Raw genomic sequence first — 14,749 nt, forward strand, 5'->3', positions numbered from 1 at the left:
CCCACCTCTCCTGGGTTGCTCTGGAAGAGCAGCGCTTGCTTAGTCTAGCAAAGAGCAGGCTGGAGGGAGATGCTGACAGAAGTCTTCTAAATTACTATGAGCTCTACATTACATAGCTCTAAAGCTATGAGTAGGATTGATGACTAAAGGAAGACAGCTAATTTTTTTTTTTTTTACCAGAGAAAATTTAGGATGGGTACTGGGAAATGTTACATGGTAAAGAAAGGGAAAAGAAAGAGCCATACACACTGGAGTACGGCATTTCTGGGAAGTTCAGACAGGATTAGGACCCGATCGTTCCCAGAGCCACATTTCAGTGCAGTAACCCTTCAGAAGCACTTTGCAAATAGCCATATACAAGAAAATGATACATGCTCCAAGTTCAGGCTGCAAGTTTGACTTGAGCTGTCATGATCAAGAGTTATAAGCAAGCTGGCATATTTTCACATGTTCTTAACATCACTTTTTGGGTTGACGAGTGCCATGCTTTACTTCATGCAAGGGTAGAAGAGTGTGTAGCGCCCAGCATTGAGACCAAGACCAGAAAACCCTCGCCACGGATCCGAAGTGCTGAAGATAAATCCCTGAATAAGCGATTCTGCTGAAGAATGAAAGATAACCAAAAGCCCTCCCCAAAGCTCCGCACACACCAGCCAAGCACTCAGGTGCAGGGAAAACAGGGAGTTGCACAGAGCCTCTCCTCTCACATCCTGCAGAGACAGCAGTGCTAAGAGGTTGAAACTCTCTTCGTTTCCCCACTAACTATACCCTCACCACGCATTGCACTAGGTTGGCTGTTTTAATCTGCAACAGTGATTTGTGACGTGGTCTGTCAACTACCATTGCACATTGCCAAACACCTGCAAAGCAAGATTGCACTCATTAGTGCAACAGGGATTGAAACTTATTTGCAGAAAACAAAACAGCCTTCAGGTAACAACCATTTCACTTGATGCTAAGGAGCTTGAAAAATGAGGTTCCTTGTGAAAGCTGCTCAAAGTTATCAACAAGTTACCACCTGGTCAGCACTAAAGCGAATGTCCTTTGTATGGAATTCTTAAATTGTCATTAAACAGGAAGCATAATCTTACAGGTGGACTCTAGCTCAAACCATTTACAAGCATAAAATCCAGCTTGTCACTTCTTTGTCTTTGTATAAGCATCACACCTTATTAATCTAATAAGATTATTGCTAAGGTCTGATTTAGAGCTTATTATTACCCCAACTTCCTAGTCAGTAAGAGTTTGGGAATCACTCCGCACACTCCTAGTTTTTAAAAGACCTGACTGTAAAGACACAAATAAATATCTACTCCACTGCTCGCGTACCCAGTTACATATATTTTTCATGCCTCCCTTAGTGGCCCTGGTATACAAATCGCTATTTTTAGATGCTGGACTACGCATAGTCAAATGTAGCTCATGTTAAGTAAAAGAAGTCAACATGAACAGGCAGAGAGCTTCACCCAGCTTTGCTGCTGCTGAAAGAACTTACTGTTAGACGTTTACACAGGAAAAGAACAGTTTAAGACTGAATAAGGGGGGGTTGTCTAAAACCAATTACAGAAAGTTAGAGGCAGCTGAGAGCACCATCCTGATTAATGACCTCTTACAGATTCTTTTTTAAGAAATCTAGAGCAAATTGCCCACATTTAGTTATTTTTGCATGTTAGTGAATAAACTCCAAGAAGCTTAATTAAGGCAAGCTCATCTTCACAAACATTTGTTGGCCCCAATACAACTGTACAGCTGTATTCACCACATGAGAAAGCATCATCACTATCAGACATTTTGTAATCACTAAATGTGCAATTATTCAACCATGCTTGTATCAAAGGCACTGGGGGAAGAAGTGGACCCTTTTCTAAGCCACTGTGAGGGCTGAAAGAAAACAGGACTTTTCTTTGAGTGTCATATGGCCAATTACACAGTCAAAATAAACTTTGTTTCCTGTTAACACATCACTTTAATTACAGCAAACTGGAAAAAAACTTTTTCTCATTAAAATATTTGCAATTTTGAGCCAGGAAAAAAGAAAGAAAAGTTTAACTATCCAACATGACCAAGATGTTAGAAGTTTTAAAGCATCAGATCACTCCAATTTGTAGTGCCAGCGTATCCTGAATATGCAAAGTTGATTAGCAACGAAGCTGGTGAAGGGCCTGGAGCACAAGTCTGATGGGGAGCGGCTGAGGGAACTGGGACTCTTTAGTCTGGAGAAGAGAAGGCTGAGGGGAGACCTCATCACGCTCTACACCTACCTGGAAGGAGGTTGTAGTGAGGTGGGGGTTGGTCTCTTCTCCCAAGTAACAAGCGATAGGACGAGAGGAAATGGCCTCAAGTTGCGCCAGGGGAGGTTTAGATTGGACATTAGGAGAAATTTCTTTACTGAAAGAGTGGTCAGGCCTTGGAACAGGCTGCCCAGGGAAGTGGTGGAGTCCCCATCCCTGGAGGTATTTAAAAGACGTGTAGATGAGGCGCTTGGGGACATGGAATAGCAGTGGACTTGGCAGTATTAGGTTAATAGTTGGATTCAATGATCTTAAAGGTCTTTTCCAACCTAAACGATTCTATGATGCTATTCTATGAATCTATATACCGAACCGGTCTGATCGCACAGCTGACCCTGCTCTGAGCAGGAGGTTGGACTAGAGTTCTCCTGAGGTCCCTCCCAGTCTCGATTTTGACTTCATTTCACCAAGTTACTGAAGGGAAGGGGCATAAAAACGATTTCATCTTTTCCAGAAAAAGAGGCGGCTTCCTAAAATAGGAGATACGGCAACAATCCAAGCAGGAGCTATGACAGCAGCAGGCGGTTCCCTGCTCCAGACACTCTGCACTCCAGAATACACCCAACTGTCAATGGCAGAGAAGCGAGGTGGCTGCCTGCCACCACCACCACAAGGACACTCTCATCCAACCTAAGGAAATACCATTATGGATCACAACCACCTGTCCTGCCAACAGATCTGCCTGTCTCGAGGAAGGCAGGGAAATAGCCACATCTTTGCTGTATTCTTGGTGATTTTGGAATGACTCCTTGGCACTCTGCTCCTGTCGAGTCTGTGGTTTATTTAGCTAAACTATTTTCCAAGCAAGGGAGCTGTTACTTTTATCTTCTGTTACCAATTTATGAGGCACACTAAAGGTACAGACCAGCTGACCCAGGAATTTTCACCGTATTCTCTCTCAAGATGCACCCACATCGAGATCCCACATCGAGACAATATCCACCCAACCTCCATCACTGCACAGTAGCCAAAACCAAGCCAGATGGGAGTTATGGGGAGAGGAAACCAGAAAAGCTGCACACAGACCTTCACACATAAGCGTGACTGTAGAAAAATGAACTTTTTGTCAAAACAGCTGCTATTTAAAGTAGTACAAACCTAATTGTCTCAGAGTACATTACCGGTTCACGTAGTTCCTCCTCCTCACATCCGCTCCTTCTAAATACCAGCAAATTAGACAGAGCATAGACAGAAGCAATTGCATACATGCAACCAAAAACCCACTAAGAAAACAAGGAAAGAATCTGCAACTCAATGTCAGACGTGCAGAAGAGTTAAAGGGCAGTAAGGAGCCCTTACAAAAGGGCTTGCAAGGGCTTTCTAATTTTTGTAAAGTTGCTTTCTAGTTGTGCAGTAGAAAGAATGCATTGTCACAGTAATCACAGCAGCTAATTAGCATCAAACCCATTGTTTTTTAAAAGACCAGGAGAGGAGGAAATGCACTTCTTCCCACAGTATGACTTAGTAATTTGCTAATTCTCAAGGTGACCCAATATATCTGCAGCTGTGCCTTCATCCTCCTTTCCAGGAGGAGAGAAAACAGAGAGCCTCCCCAGCCTACTGCTGGTGCCACGATGCACTTCAGGGCAAACCACCCCAGTGCTTATTCAGTCTGAGAAAACCTCTCTGCATTTCAGCTGGGGACTACAGCAGCTGCCCCGGTACAGCAGCATCTCGCCGCCATCAGCAGCATGCAGAGGACGTACAACCTCTAGCTGATGATGGCCACGTGTCTTTCTATAGGAACAGCTCACGTCCAAGTTAGCAGGCACCATCATCCTATTTCTCCATCCTCCTTGACATTGTAGTGGTGCTCCCACTTCAGAGCAGGAGTAAAACACAGGGACTGTGCTGACAGTACTGCTCCTCTTCCTCCGTGCCTTGAAGATCATGATCACGGCACAGAGAAAGAATAATTTTTGCGAGCAGCCGTTCGCCACATACAATGGCCTGCTGCTGCCTGCACTTGTACGGAACAGTGACAGAGGACATTCGCATCGCAGTTCTCTGTTCACGGGATGCTCGAAGATGTGACTGAGGAAAGATCTGTTGTCTACAGTTTGTGGTTCCAGCTGATAAGCTGGCGTTTGGCTCAAGCACTGCAAACTTCCATGTTTGAAACAAGGCAGAACAAGCTAGAGTAACCACCAAGACTTCTGTGATGCACCACAGGTCAGCAGGCAACTGATAATGTAGTAATATATTCAAAACCAACCTTCGAAAGTCAAAGAGGCTTTGGGTCTCCCGTGCCAACCGTCTCCTTAACAGGCATACAATTTCTCTAGCTGGAAGGACGACATGGGCCTTAATCGTTTGTACGTAATGCTATAACTTGCCCAAAGCACTGCTGCTGTATTTCAAGCCTGTGCATGCAGGACCCGTGACACACTCTGGGATTATGTGTGCTGCCAGTAGCACTGCTGGTTTACTGGTGCCTCACACAAGCAGACGTTCAATTACCCGACCATGTCTTCACATGAGTTCTGTGCTGGCTCGTGCAGAGGTTATGGGGAACCACATTCATTAGCCCTGCAACCCACCAGCTTGCTGTGGGGCTGCTGTACCTACAGGTCTGCCATCTGGAAGCAGCTGCAGAGTCTAAGCACCCGATGCCCTTCTACTCCCCTTCAGGGAAGGAAGTACCTTTTGCAGCCTTTTAAAGCATCATCTCATCTCAAACTCACAGCTCTTACAGTTTGCAATTATTTTTACGGCCCACCTTATCAATTCCCAGCCAGGCACAGGACTTTCCCTTCCCACCGCCTTTGGCGGGAATGGATTTGAAAATTCTCTTGGCCTGAGCTGTTATACTGGCAGAGAAGCCCTTTTAATTCCTCATCGTTACTTGAGGGCCGCTGTAGCACTGTCAGACTAAGAGGAAGAAATGCTCTTTCCCCGGCAGGGTTCCTGTGACTAGGAATGGGACAACCGAGAACAGTCAGCACAACGTAGCACCGACAGCCCCCCGGCAATGTCCTCTGCTACACCTCCACAGTGCTCCGCTCTTCCTGGGACGCCAGTGAAATGCTGCAGCCGCTCCCTCCCGGACACGGCTGCTGCCACCCCTTTCACCGGGGACGGCCACTCGCCCTTTTCTGAAGGGCCCCGAGCTGCGGCGACCCCGTCCCGGGACCGCAGAGGGGACGGCCCGCAGGAGAAAGGCCGGCCTGGCGCAACTTCCACGCAGCCGCTCTGCCGGTCCGCCAGCCGCTCCCGGCGCCTCCGTCCCCGCGCCCTCCGGCCCCGGCGCTCCGCAGCGGCTGGCAGCGGGCGCCCGTCGGCCGCGCACCGGCGCTGGGGGCGCCAGGACAGCGCCGCTCCTCCCCCCGGCCCGGCCCGGCCCGCTCCTCCGGGGGCGGCGGGGACGGGGCTGGCGTGACGTCAGCGATGAGGTGCGAGGCCGGCGCGCGCGGAGCCAGCCGCCAGCGCCGAGCCCGGAGGGGGCGGGCGCGGACCGACCCGCCCTGCCGGCACCGGCACGGCTCCCCGCGGGCGGGCTCCGCGCCGCGCAGCGCGGGCCCCGGGCCGGGCCCGGGCGGCCCCCGCCGAAGTTCGAGCGAGCCGCGCCCGGGCCCCGACGAACAGCGCTTCCCCCCCCCCCCCCCCCCCGGCGCCCTCCGGCCTCGCAACTTCCGCGGGGAGCGGCAGCACCTGCCGGCCCCTCAGCCGCCGCCCCAGCCCGGCCCGCCCGGGGACCTGCCTGCCGCCAGCCGAGTGCCCCCGAGGGCCCGCCCGCCGCCCGCTCCCCCCACGAGGGGCGCACCGCGCCCCCCTCCCCGCCGGGCCCCGGCCGCCGCCGCGCTCCCCCGCGGGGCCCGGCCCCCGCCCCGGGCGGGAAGAGCCGCCGCGGCCGGCCGGGACGCGCACTCACCTGCCCAGGCGCCCAGCGCCGGCCCCACGGCGGCGGCGCCGCTGCCCAGCACCCAGAGGCGGAGGCCGGCCAGCAGGCGGTAGGAGGCCAGCGCCGCCGCGTAGAGGGCGCCCAGCGCGCCCACCCAGTAGAGGAGGCCGGCGGCCGGCAGCGCGGCGGGAGCCACCATGCTGCGGAGGCGGCCGCGGCCGGACTGAGCCCTCCCGGCCACCGCCGACCCGCAGCCGTCACGGCGCCCGCCCCCGCTCGGCCGCGATTGGCTGAGGGGCCGCTCAGCCACCGGGTAACCCGGCAACGCGGCCGGCCCCGCCCGCCCTCGGGCCGCGCGGCCCCGCCACGCTCCTGCCGCGCCGGGAAGGAGGGGGGAGGGAGCGAGCGGCCGCACGCCCCCGTACTACTTGCGGCCTGCGGCCCACGTGGTCGGCACCGCTCTCTCAGCGCAATTGGCCAGCGAAGATGGCCGTCAACCGGCGGCCGCGCTCCGATTGGCCCTGCCGCCCAGGAGCCTCGCAGGATTGGTGGAAGACGGGTCCTCTCTTCCCGCCCCCACTGACGTCATATGAGCCCATTCATAAAATGCTCAGGCTCCGCCTCGCACCCGAATACGTCCCTCGGCTCTGCCCCCCCCCCCCGCCCCCATCCCCGCGCTCCCCCACGGGGCGCCCCCGCGCTGCGATCGCCGGGGCCGGGGCGGGGGGGCCGCAGGAGCAGCGGCCCCGCGGGCAGAGGCGTGTGCCCCCAGCGCAGGGAGCCCGGCACCGGGGAGAGCCCACCCCGGGGAAGCGGGGCTGGCCGGCTGGCAGCGCCTTCCTGTCCCACCGGCCCTGCTCTGCCTCCCCCGGCAAGGCCCGGGCTGGCTCTCCCTTCCCCGGCCCGTTGGACACCACCCGCTCCCACAGCCCCACGGGCGAACCCCGGGACTCGCGGGACGTGTAGGAGACACCCCCGGAATCACCCCCTCGGTGCCTCTTCCCACGGTGGCAGAGAAGAGCACAAAGCTGGCGTGAGCCGGCAGTGTGCCCAGGTGGCCCAGAAGGCCAACGGCATCCTGGCCTGTATCAGAACTGGTGTGGCCAGCAGGAGCAGGGAGGTGATCGTGCCCCTGTACTCGGCACTGGTGAGGCCGCACCTCGAATCCTGTGTTCAGTTCTGGGCCCCTCACGACAAGAAGGACATGGAGGTGCTGGAGCGTGTCCAGAGGAGGGCAACGAAGCTGGTGAAGGGCCTGGAGCACAAGTCTGATGGGGAGCGGCTGAGGGACCTGGGGGTGTTCAGTCTGGAGAAGAGGAGGCTGAGGGGAGACCTCATCGCGCTCTACAACTACGTGAAGGGAGGTTGTAGCGAGGTGGGGGTTGGTCTCTTCTCCCAAGTAACAGCAATAGGACGAGAGGAAATGGCCTCAGGTTGCGCCAGGGGAGGTTTAGATTGGACATGAGGAGAAATTTCTGTACTGAAAGAGTGGTCAGGCCTTGGAACAGGCTGCCCAGGGAAGTGGTGGAGTCCCCATCCCTGGAAGTATTTAAAAGACGTGTAGATGAGGCCCTTAGGGACATGGTGTAGTGGGCATGGTGGTGTTGGGTTGACGGTTGGACTCGATGATCTTAGAGGTCTTTTCCAACCTTAATGGGCGCCTTCTGCCCCACCTCTGCTAGGGCCGTGCCACCTGTACCCCAGGCCTGGGGGTTCTCCTTCCTTCCCCCGGACACCGGCCTGGGACACGGGGGGCTGCGGGAGGCTGAAGCCCTGAAAGAGCTCACGGTTGAGGTGTCCTGCCTGAACGGGCTGAACGGACGGGAGTGGCTGGGGGAGACAGAAAATCAAGGGCAACTTGGTGCAATGTGTGGGTCGACCAAAACGCCCAAAGAGTCCAGCAGCAGTGGAGGTGGGGGGGACTGCTGTTTTTCAAGGTGGACTTTTGCAACTCTTGGTGTCAAAATCTTTTTCTAGAAAGCAAGCCTTTTATACGATTTATTTGACAATGACCTCATTACAAGCAGTAAGAAACCTTCTCCAGATGAGGTTTTTCGGAGATCCACATCCACATGAGTTGTTAACGACAGGTAGCATAGCGGGTAGTTTTATATGTTGCCTTTCCTTTCTCCCCTGCCTTGGAAAACAGGTCGTACCCAAATCCAGCCGCTACTGCTAAGATCTCCAAGCTCTACTAAAGCACCACCCTGCTTCAGACTTCATCCTCTTCCCGTGCTGCTCCGATACCTGGGAGAGCCTGCGTCGGCCTTCCCAGACACCCACCAACCATCCCAGCTGAACCCAAAACAGTCCCGGAGTCGATCCTCCCCGTCACCCATTCTGTTACGTCGCTCTCTCCCTCGCGCGCTCGCTGGCTCCCCAGCTGCTCCCACAGCCGCTCAGCCTGGCGGCACCCACGTCCGCGGGTCTCTACAGGCAGCTTTGCCACCAGCCGGTTTGCAGGAACCTCCGGCTTTCCGCGCTCCCCTTGCCTCTGCTGAAGCGCTGCTGCCAGGCTGCGGCCGTTCGCCAGCTCCCCTCACCCACTCCGCTGCGTTACTTTCCACGTGCCACGCTGACGCGGGACGCAGCCCCCGGGAGGTCACCTGCCAAGCCTGGCACCCTTCGGATCCAGCTTCCTTTTACAGACCCCACTCCCGCGGACTGCTAACTGTAAACCGAATGGATTTACCAGCTACCTACAATTTCTCTCTCCTTGTCCCATTCCATGTTCCCCAACCTTTGCCTGCTTCTTGTTCACAGGGCATGAGCTCCTCGGTGCAGGGATTACGTTTTTCAGAGGTTGGAAAGATCTTCTGTTAGGTGCTACCCTAAATGCAACAGGTGAGTAGTACCCCGAGCGTTGCACCGCGAGGTCCCGATCAGATCCGTGGTGCCATGCGGATGCAGTTACAAAAACTACTGCAACCTCAAAGCTCTTAGGTAGAAACAAGACACTTTGGTATGACATCATCTACCTGATGCAATGAACTGCGTGTCCTGAGATACATGAGATCGCACTTAATGACCTTGCATTTGTACTAAGGGAAACGAGACCAAAGAAATTAAATGAAAACGTGCTTTGATAGGTTTATCTGGTTTATTAGTTTAATAAAAATAAATGTTTGTTACATTTCCTGTTATTAAATATATACACACGCAATAGCTTTTCACTCAAAGATACATAATTAATAGAAATTAAAGGTTTCTGTTCATACACTACTTGTGGAAACCAATTAAATTCATAGTGGGATTCAAACTTCATTGGATTCAACAATACAGTCTGCAGGGATGCAGGTCAAAGGCATGAAACTACCATACACTTGCAATGAAAAATTTGTCAAGTCACTGTCTTATTGGCTGACCTATAGGTTTACGGTTGATTTTTAGAAATTAAACTTTACCATACAGCAGCTGTATCAGACCTAATGGGAAGGAGCACGTCACTGGATTTCGTTCTCTTCCACAACAGGAGGCATCCCTCCTCACAGTGATTTAGCTCACCTTTTTCTCCTTTGGTTTGTCAGTCACTCGATTGCGGAAGGTGACACCGCAGAGGATCAAGCTCTCACCGAGTTTTCTCCCTGTTTTTTCCCCAGGAGAGCCCACCTATCGCTTACTGGTCACCATTTTCAGAATAGTCTGATTTGCTAACTCCTGCAGTCTTTACACAAGGAAAATTCTCATAGGCCTCACGAGCCTGTATCCTGCGTAACACCCGCCAAAGACGGGACTTTGATCACAAGGAAGTGCAAAATTGCTGGGATAATTTAATTTTCCTATTGTTCCATGCCAGTCTTCCCTTAATTTGTAAACCTACTTTAATCTGCATGGAGAATCTTGGCATTTTTGCATGCACACTTGTGTGTTGGAAAGAAACAGCGTTATTGCCGTAAGAGAAAAGAACACAGGTAATCAGCGGGAGGTTCGGACGTCGCTCCTCGTTGGGGTCATGGAGCAACGGTAAATTGTTAGAAAGAGCACGCGCTTGCTGTGGCCACATCACGCTATTTTCTTCCATTGGCTGCCAAAGCAGTTCTCAAACTGTTTGCAGGATAACGACACACCGCTGATTCTCACTCTTTTGTCTTCCAGAGGACCAGGCAATAAAGCGACAGGATTCGGCAAAAGCATCTGAAAAGAGAAAAGCAACCGGTTTGGCTCTAGTAAGAGATCTGCTACAAGTCAAAGACAAAACGAGAGCTAAGTGAGGGGTAACAGTACCATCACCAGGGTCACCAAGCGTCGAGAACAGCGGCTGGAGGAAAGGAGACAACCTTGGGCAGCCTGCTGAAGGGAGCAGGCAGCTTGCCACTGCGCGTCCCTGAAAGCCAGGCTGCAGTACCAGGGGATGGTGCCAACTACGAACGGGTCAGAAAGAGGGAAGGACGTACGTGGGTGCTATGGGAGGTCCGCTGGCCTTTGTCAGACCCCACCTGGCTTTTATTATAACGTCTCCTGCCCACCGCACGGCAGTTGTGCTGCTCCTGAGACCTCGTGCCTGCACAACCTTCTTGTGGTGGGTCAGGACAGAACCTGCTCCGCTGACAGAGAAGCACAGATACAGCAAGGCAGTCCTCACGTTTTTTGTGTTAAAAAATAATACTGGTTATTCAACAGCGTTGCTATTTTTTATGCTACTCTGTTCGGAGAGAAAGGCAGTCCTCCGAGAGGCCTGCAGTCTCCTTTTAGGAGAAGATGAGCCACAGGCAGGGAAAGGGACTCACTGGAAGGGAAAGAATTATGCAAAGGTCACGTGAGGGGTTTTGGATCTCTTGCTGACGCTCATCACGCATTCCTGGGCAACAGGCGTATCCTGCTTCTCAGGGCTGATCCCGGTCTTCCCACGAGCTTTGCAGGCCTGTTCCCATTTCCCATAAGCTGTTGCAAAGCCCAAAGTCAGCTGAGCTGGGGGAACAGACAGGTACTCACACACCAACGTGCAGACACGCGTATACGGGGATACCTTGCCAAGGCCCCAGAGATCCACGTTTCCACAGCAGCTTTTATCAGTTCAGGCATGTCGTCAGCTCCAGGTGCCTGCAGATGCAATCCGGTTCGGGGTGGTGATGCAAGCCTAAGTCAACCCACAACTCAGCTCCACCGCATGCAAGGTGGCCAAACTGTACGGCAGATCACAAGAGAGACAAAAGAGAAAGTATTTAGGAAAGCTAAAGGAGTAGAGACATGCATGAATAAAAAAGCAACAGTAAATAAAAATGAAAAAATAAGGATGCAGAATTACAGACAGGAAGGCATCAAAAGGAGACGTAAAGAAAGCAAAAATATAGCAGAGAGGAGAAATAAAATACAAGGAATAGGGGATAAAAGAGCATCCAGTAAGAAGAGACATTCCATTTTTATTATTAAGTTTTTCTGTGACTTCGCTGCCACAAGTACCTCAGGAGCGATCACACCTCTCCGCGAGACCACGTTCCCGTGTCTCACACCTACATCCTCCCTCCTGCCCGGCTCTCCCAGTACCTGAGGAAGACCCCTCTTGCCACAAGCCCGCAGGTGAGAACCAAAGCCAGTCACCCCTGCACGTGCCGCGAGGCCGGGGGGTCCCAGCGCTCGGGGGCCTCAGCGCTGGGATCCGCGCCCCAGCCCAGCCCGGCCAGCCCAGCCGGCGGTGCCGTCCCCGCTGCAGCAACCCCGCGAGTAGGACGGGGGACGGCTGCTTGTCTGTGATGTGTCACTTTTTTCCTGCCACTGAGAAGAGGTGTAGTCATTCGTTTCACTAAATGGCATTCTTGTACCCAGCGCTAATTTTATCCCTTTACAAATGTGTTTTTCATCCTAGCAAGTCAAGTGCAGCTCCCCCTCCCGTACAGTCATTCTGCTCTCGTGCCTCTCTTACCGTTACTCACACTTATCGCGGTGAGGCCAGATGCAACGAAGGGCCCGGCTGCTGCGGTGCTGAGCACTGCAGTGCGTCTTTGCCTAGACCCACAGCCCCAAATTAAGACACCCTGCCTCGGTCCACCCCCAAGGCGAGAAGCAGAATAGCTAAGAATGGGATCTACACTGCTACGAACTCTGCAGGAACCCGTCGGGCATGCCCGTCAGTCTCTCAAGACACCTCGACCAGCAGCGGACCCTACCGCTGGGGTGAGGCAAGACACCTTGTGCGGAATTCCCAGTCCCGAGCCTTTTCTCAGGCACCTACTCCCTCCCCTCGCAGGGGCCACGGTACCCCCCCGAGCCCACGCGCTGTTTAGCACTCGCCCAGGAACCCAAGTTCTCCCCCCCGGCCTGAAAGGGCTTGCACCAGCGTCTTCTCAGCCCGGCAGAGGCGCGGGCTGGGCGAGGTGCTCGCGGCGGAAGCCACTACACAGCGAAACTGGTTTTATCACACAGAATAAGCGGCTCTCCACCGGCCGCAGTGACGGGGGGGAAAGGCGGCGGGACTGGGGGGGCTGGGGCAGACATTCTCAGCCCCGTGCCGTCCCTGGGTCTTAAGCACGTGTGGAAGCAGTGTATTTGGGCAACTCTGGAAGCAGGTATCTGTGTCACCCTCCTCACTCCTGGCGCGCTCCCCAGGAAGCAGGGGCTCGGGCCTGGACAGCAGCAGCCCGCTGGCCCTCGCCCGCAGCCCCTCCAGCACCCCCGAACACCGGGCGCCTCAGCGCTCCTGAAGAAGGGGCGCCCGACTCACCCCGGCACTGGTCGCCACCGAGGAGCCCATCGTCCCCGCTCTGCAGAGCTCGCAGGTGCAAGCGAGCCAGCCAGCAGCAGGTTGAGAAAGGGATGGAACTGGTCCCACCAAGTGCCGGAATAAATAAGCGAGCAAGCACAAATCTTGATTTGCGCACGTCTCACCCTGCAATTGCACACTTCTGACTATGGTTCCTGTGAGAAGGGCAGGAACCTGCAAAGGCAAGGCAGCTCCGGAACACAAGTCTTAGCTTTGAAACGGAGTCATCCAGGCATTCCAGGTTAGCACACTGTGTGCAGCTACACACTCCTGGTTTCTGAAACAAACCTTGGGCCTCAGCAACCTGTCCTTCTGCTCCGAGGATTAAAGTCCCAAATTTCTCAACAACAAATCGCTCCAGGCAAACGTAGCAATAGAAGCTAAATAGAACCTAAAGCAAGACAGCAGTTGGCATATTAACGAGTTGAGTCTACAGACTGTAAATTTAACATGCCACGCAGACGCACACTGCTCTTTATGAGAAGGTCCGTTCAGTTCCCCTTACGAAGAACAGGAAACAATGCAAATGGCACTACAAACCTCTAGGACTTCATACAGAGATTTTGCACTTTTACCTACTATGGATTAACAGGTGAGTCTCTTGTAAAATCTCAAAATTCCTCTTTTTGCTACCATTCCCCGTTTAGAGTTCTCAGAAGCGATGACAATGAGGAGATCCAGATCATCTCATCATGCAAACCAAGGAAAGGCTCGAGTAGGACGTGCATATAAAGTTTGGGGTTTTTTTAATTACCAGCTACACTGGAAATCAAGTACTTTTCCAAAAAAATTCTAATAGTTGCGCATGCTGCAAATCCAAGTGCAGCATGTGTTTAGTGGAGAGACATAATACGGGCCGAGGCAACAGAAGATTTACCGTCTCCAATCCTACAGCCCACTGAAATGTATTGATTTTGAGCCGAAAATATCATCTGTAGAAACGAAATACTGTGTTCTCGTTGTTTAATCCTCGATGTCACCGCTACCTAGTTTCGTAACTGTAGATAAGCGATACAGATACTTGTCCACATAAAATGAACAAAGTTCAGGATACGTGTCCCTCAGGCCGCTGCCGACACCCGGTGTCACCCTGCATTCACTTTCAGACCCAGATGATGGACTATGATAGCAAACCTTTGTCTCCTCATCTATAACCTATTGTCCCTCCTCGGCACTGTGTTATATACACTCACCCCTCCTTCACGGCGTCCTTTTGTGGAGTATATTGAATGCAAGACTGTGTCTATAAGCCCTCCCTCACCCGCCTCCAATGCAGCTATTGTCCCCCCGAGATTCTGCCTAGCACGAGCTGGTTCATATCCATGGGACAGGAATCATGCGACATTTCCTCTCTTCCACATCACTACTTCACCTCTTCCGTATCCCAGTGGACTAGCTTTGCCATCATATCCTTTTAAAAAAATCCCCCCTCCTCGAGTGTCTCCTTAAAGATCCACTTGCCAGACAGCCTGGTACTTCTAGAAGACTTGGTCCTGGCCGCTCCCAGTATTTCACGAACATGAATTACGCTTTGAAGAACGCCCGTTAAGTGCGGTGTATCAAGCCGAGTTTGCGCGTGAGGAAATGCGAGGGCAGAGAGTTCAGCGAGGACCTCACCAGGGACAGAAGCTGAGAGCAAAAAAATCTCAGTTTCCTATCTTTAACACCCAGTTGTGCTTCTGTATTTTCTTCCTCAAATTCTCCGTAATTCTTTAAAATGTCGAGCTTCCAGACTTCCTAAAGAGTTCTACCATTAAAGATTTAACCATTAAAGCTGGCATTTTAAAAACACCCCGAGAGATTCAGTCATCCCCAGGACTGTTCATTGCTCCCCGCCAGAAGGATCTGGACCCCAAGTACCCATCGTTGCCGATGGCTGCCCTAACCATCGGCTTCAGCGCTCTCTCCTGCCCAAGCAGC

The 14,749-nt window shown here is 53.0% G+C and overlaps 1 protein-coding gene and 1 long non-coding RNA gene across 3 annotated transcripts in view; both read right to left on the reverse strand.

Moving 5' to 3' along the window:
- HSD17B12 (hydroxysteroid 17-beta dehydrogenase 12) overlaps positions 1-6,395 on the reverse strand; it is a 92,533-nt gene extending 86,138 nt beyond the window's left edge. Inside the window, exon 1 of the mRNA XM_075152358.1 lies at positions 6,163-6,395. Coding sequence (XP_075008459.1) covers positions 6,163-6,331 — 169 coding nt within the window. The 5' untranslated portion in view covers positions 6,332-6,395. The remainder of the gene's footprint in view (positions 1-6,162) is intronic.
- A 2,824-nt stretch (positions 6,396-9,219) lies between these two features.
- The window catches only part of LOC142083145 (uncharacterized), a 67,276-nt gene continuing 61,746 nt past the window's right edge, over positions 9,220-14,749 (reverse strand). For both annotated transcript variants that reach the window (XR_012673991.1, XR_012673990.1), the window contains 2 exons: positions 11,099-11,255; positions 9,220-10,266 (listed from right to left, as the gene is read on the reverse strand). This is a non-coding gene — a long non-coding RNA (uncharacterized LOC142083145). The remainder of the gene's footprint in view (positions 10,267-11,098; positions 11,256-14,749) is intronic.

Source organism: Calonectris borealis, chromosome 5 (genome assembly GCF_964195595.1).
Source record: "Calonectris borealis chromosome 5, bCalBor7.hap1.2, whole genome shotgun sequence".
Taxonomy (NCBI): Eukaryota; Metazoa; Chordata; class Aves; order Procellariiformes; family Procellariidae; genus Calonectris; species Calonectris borealis.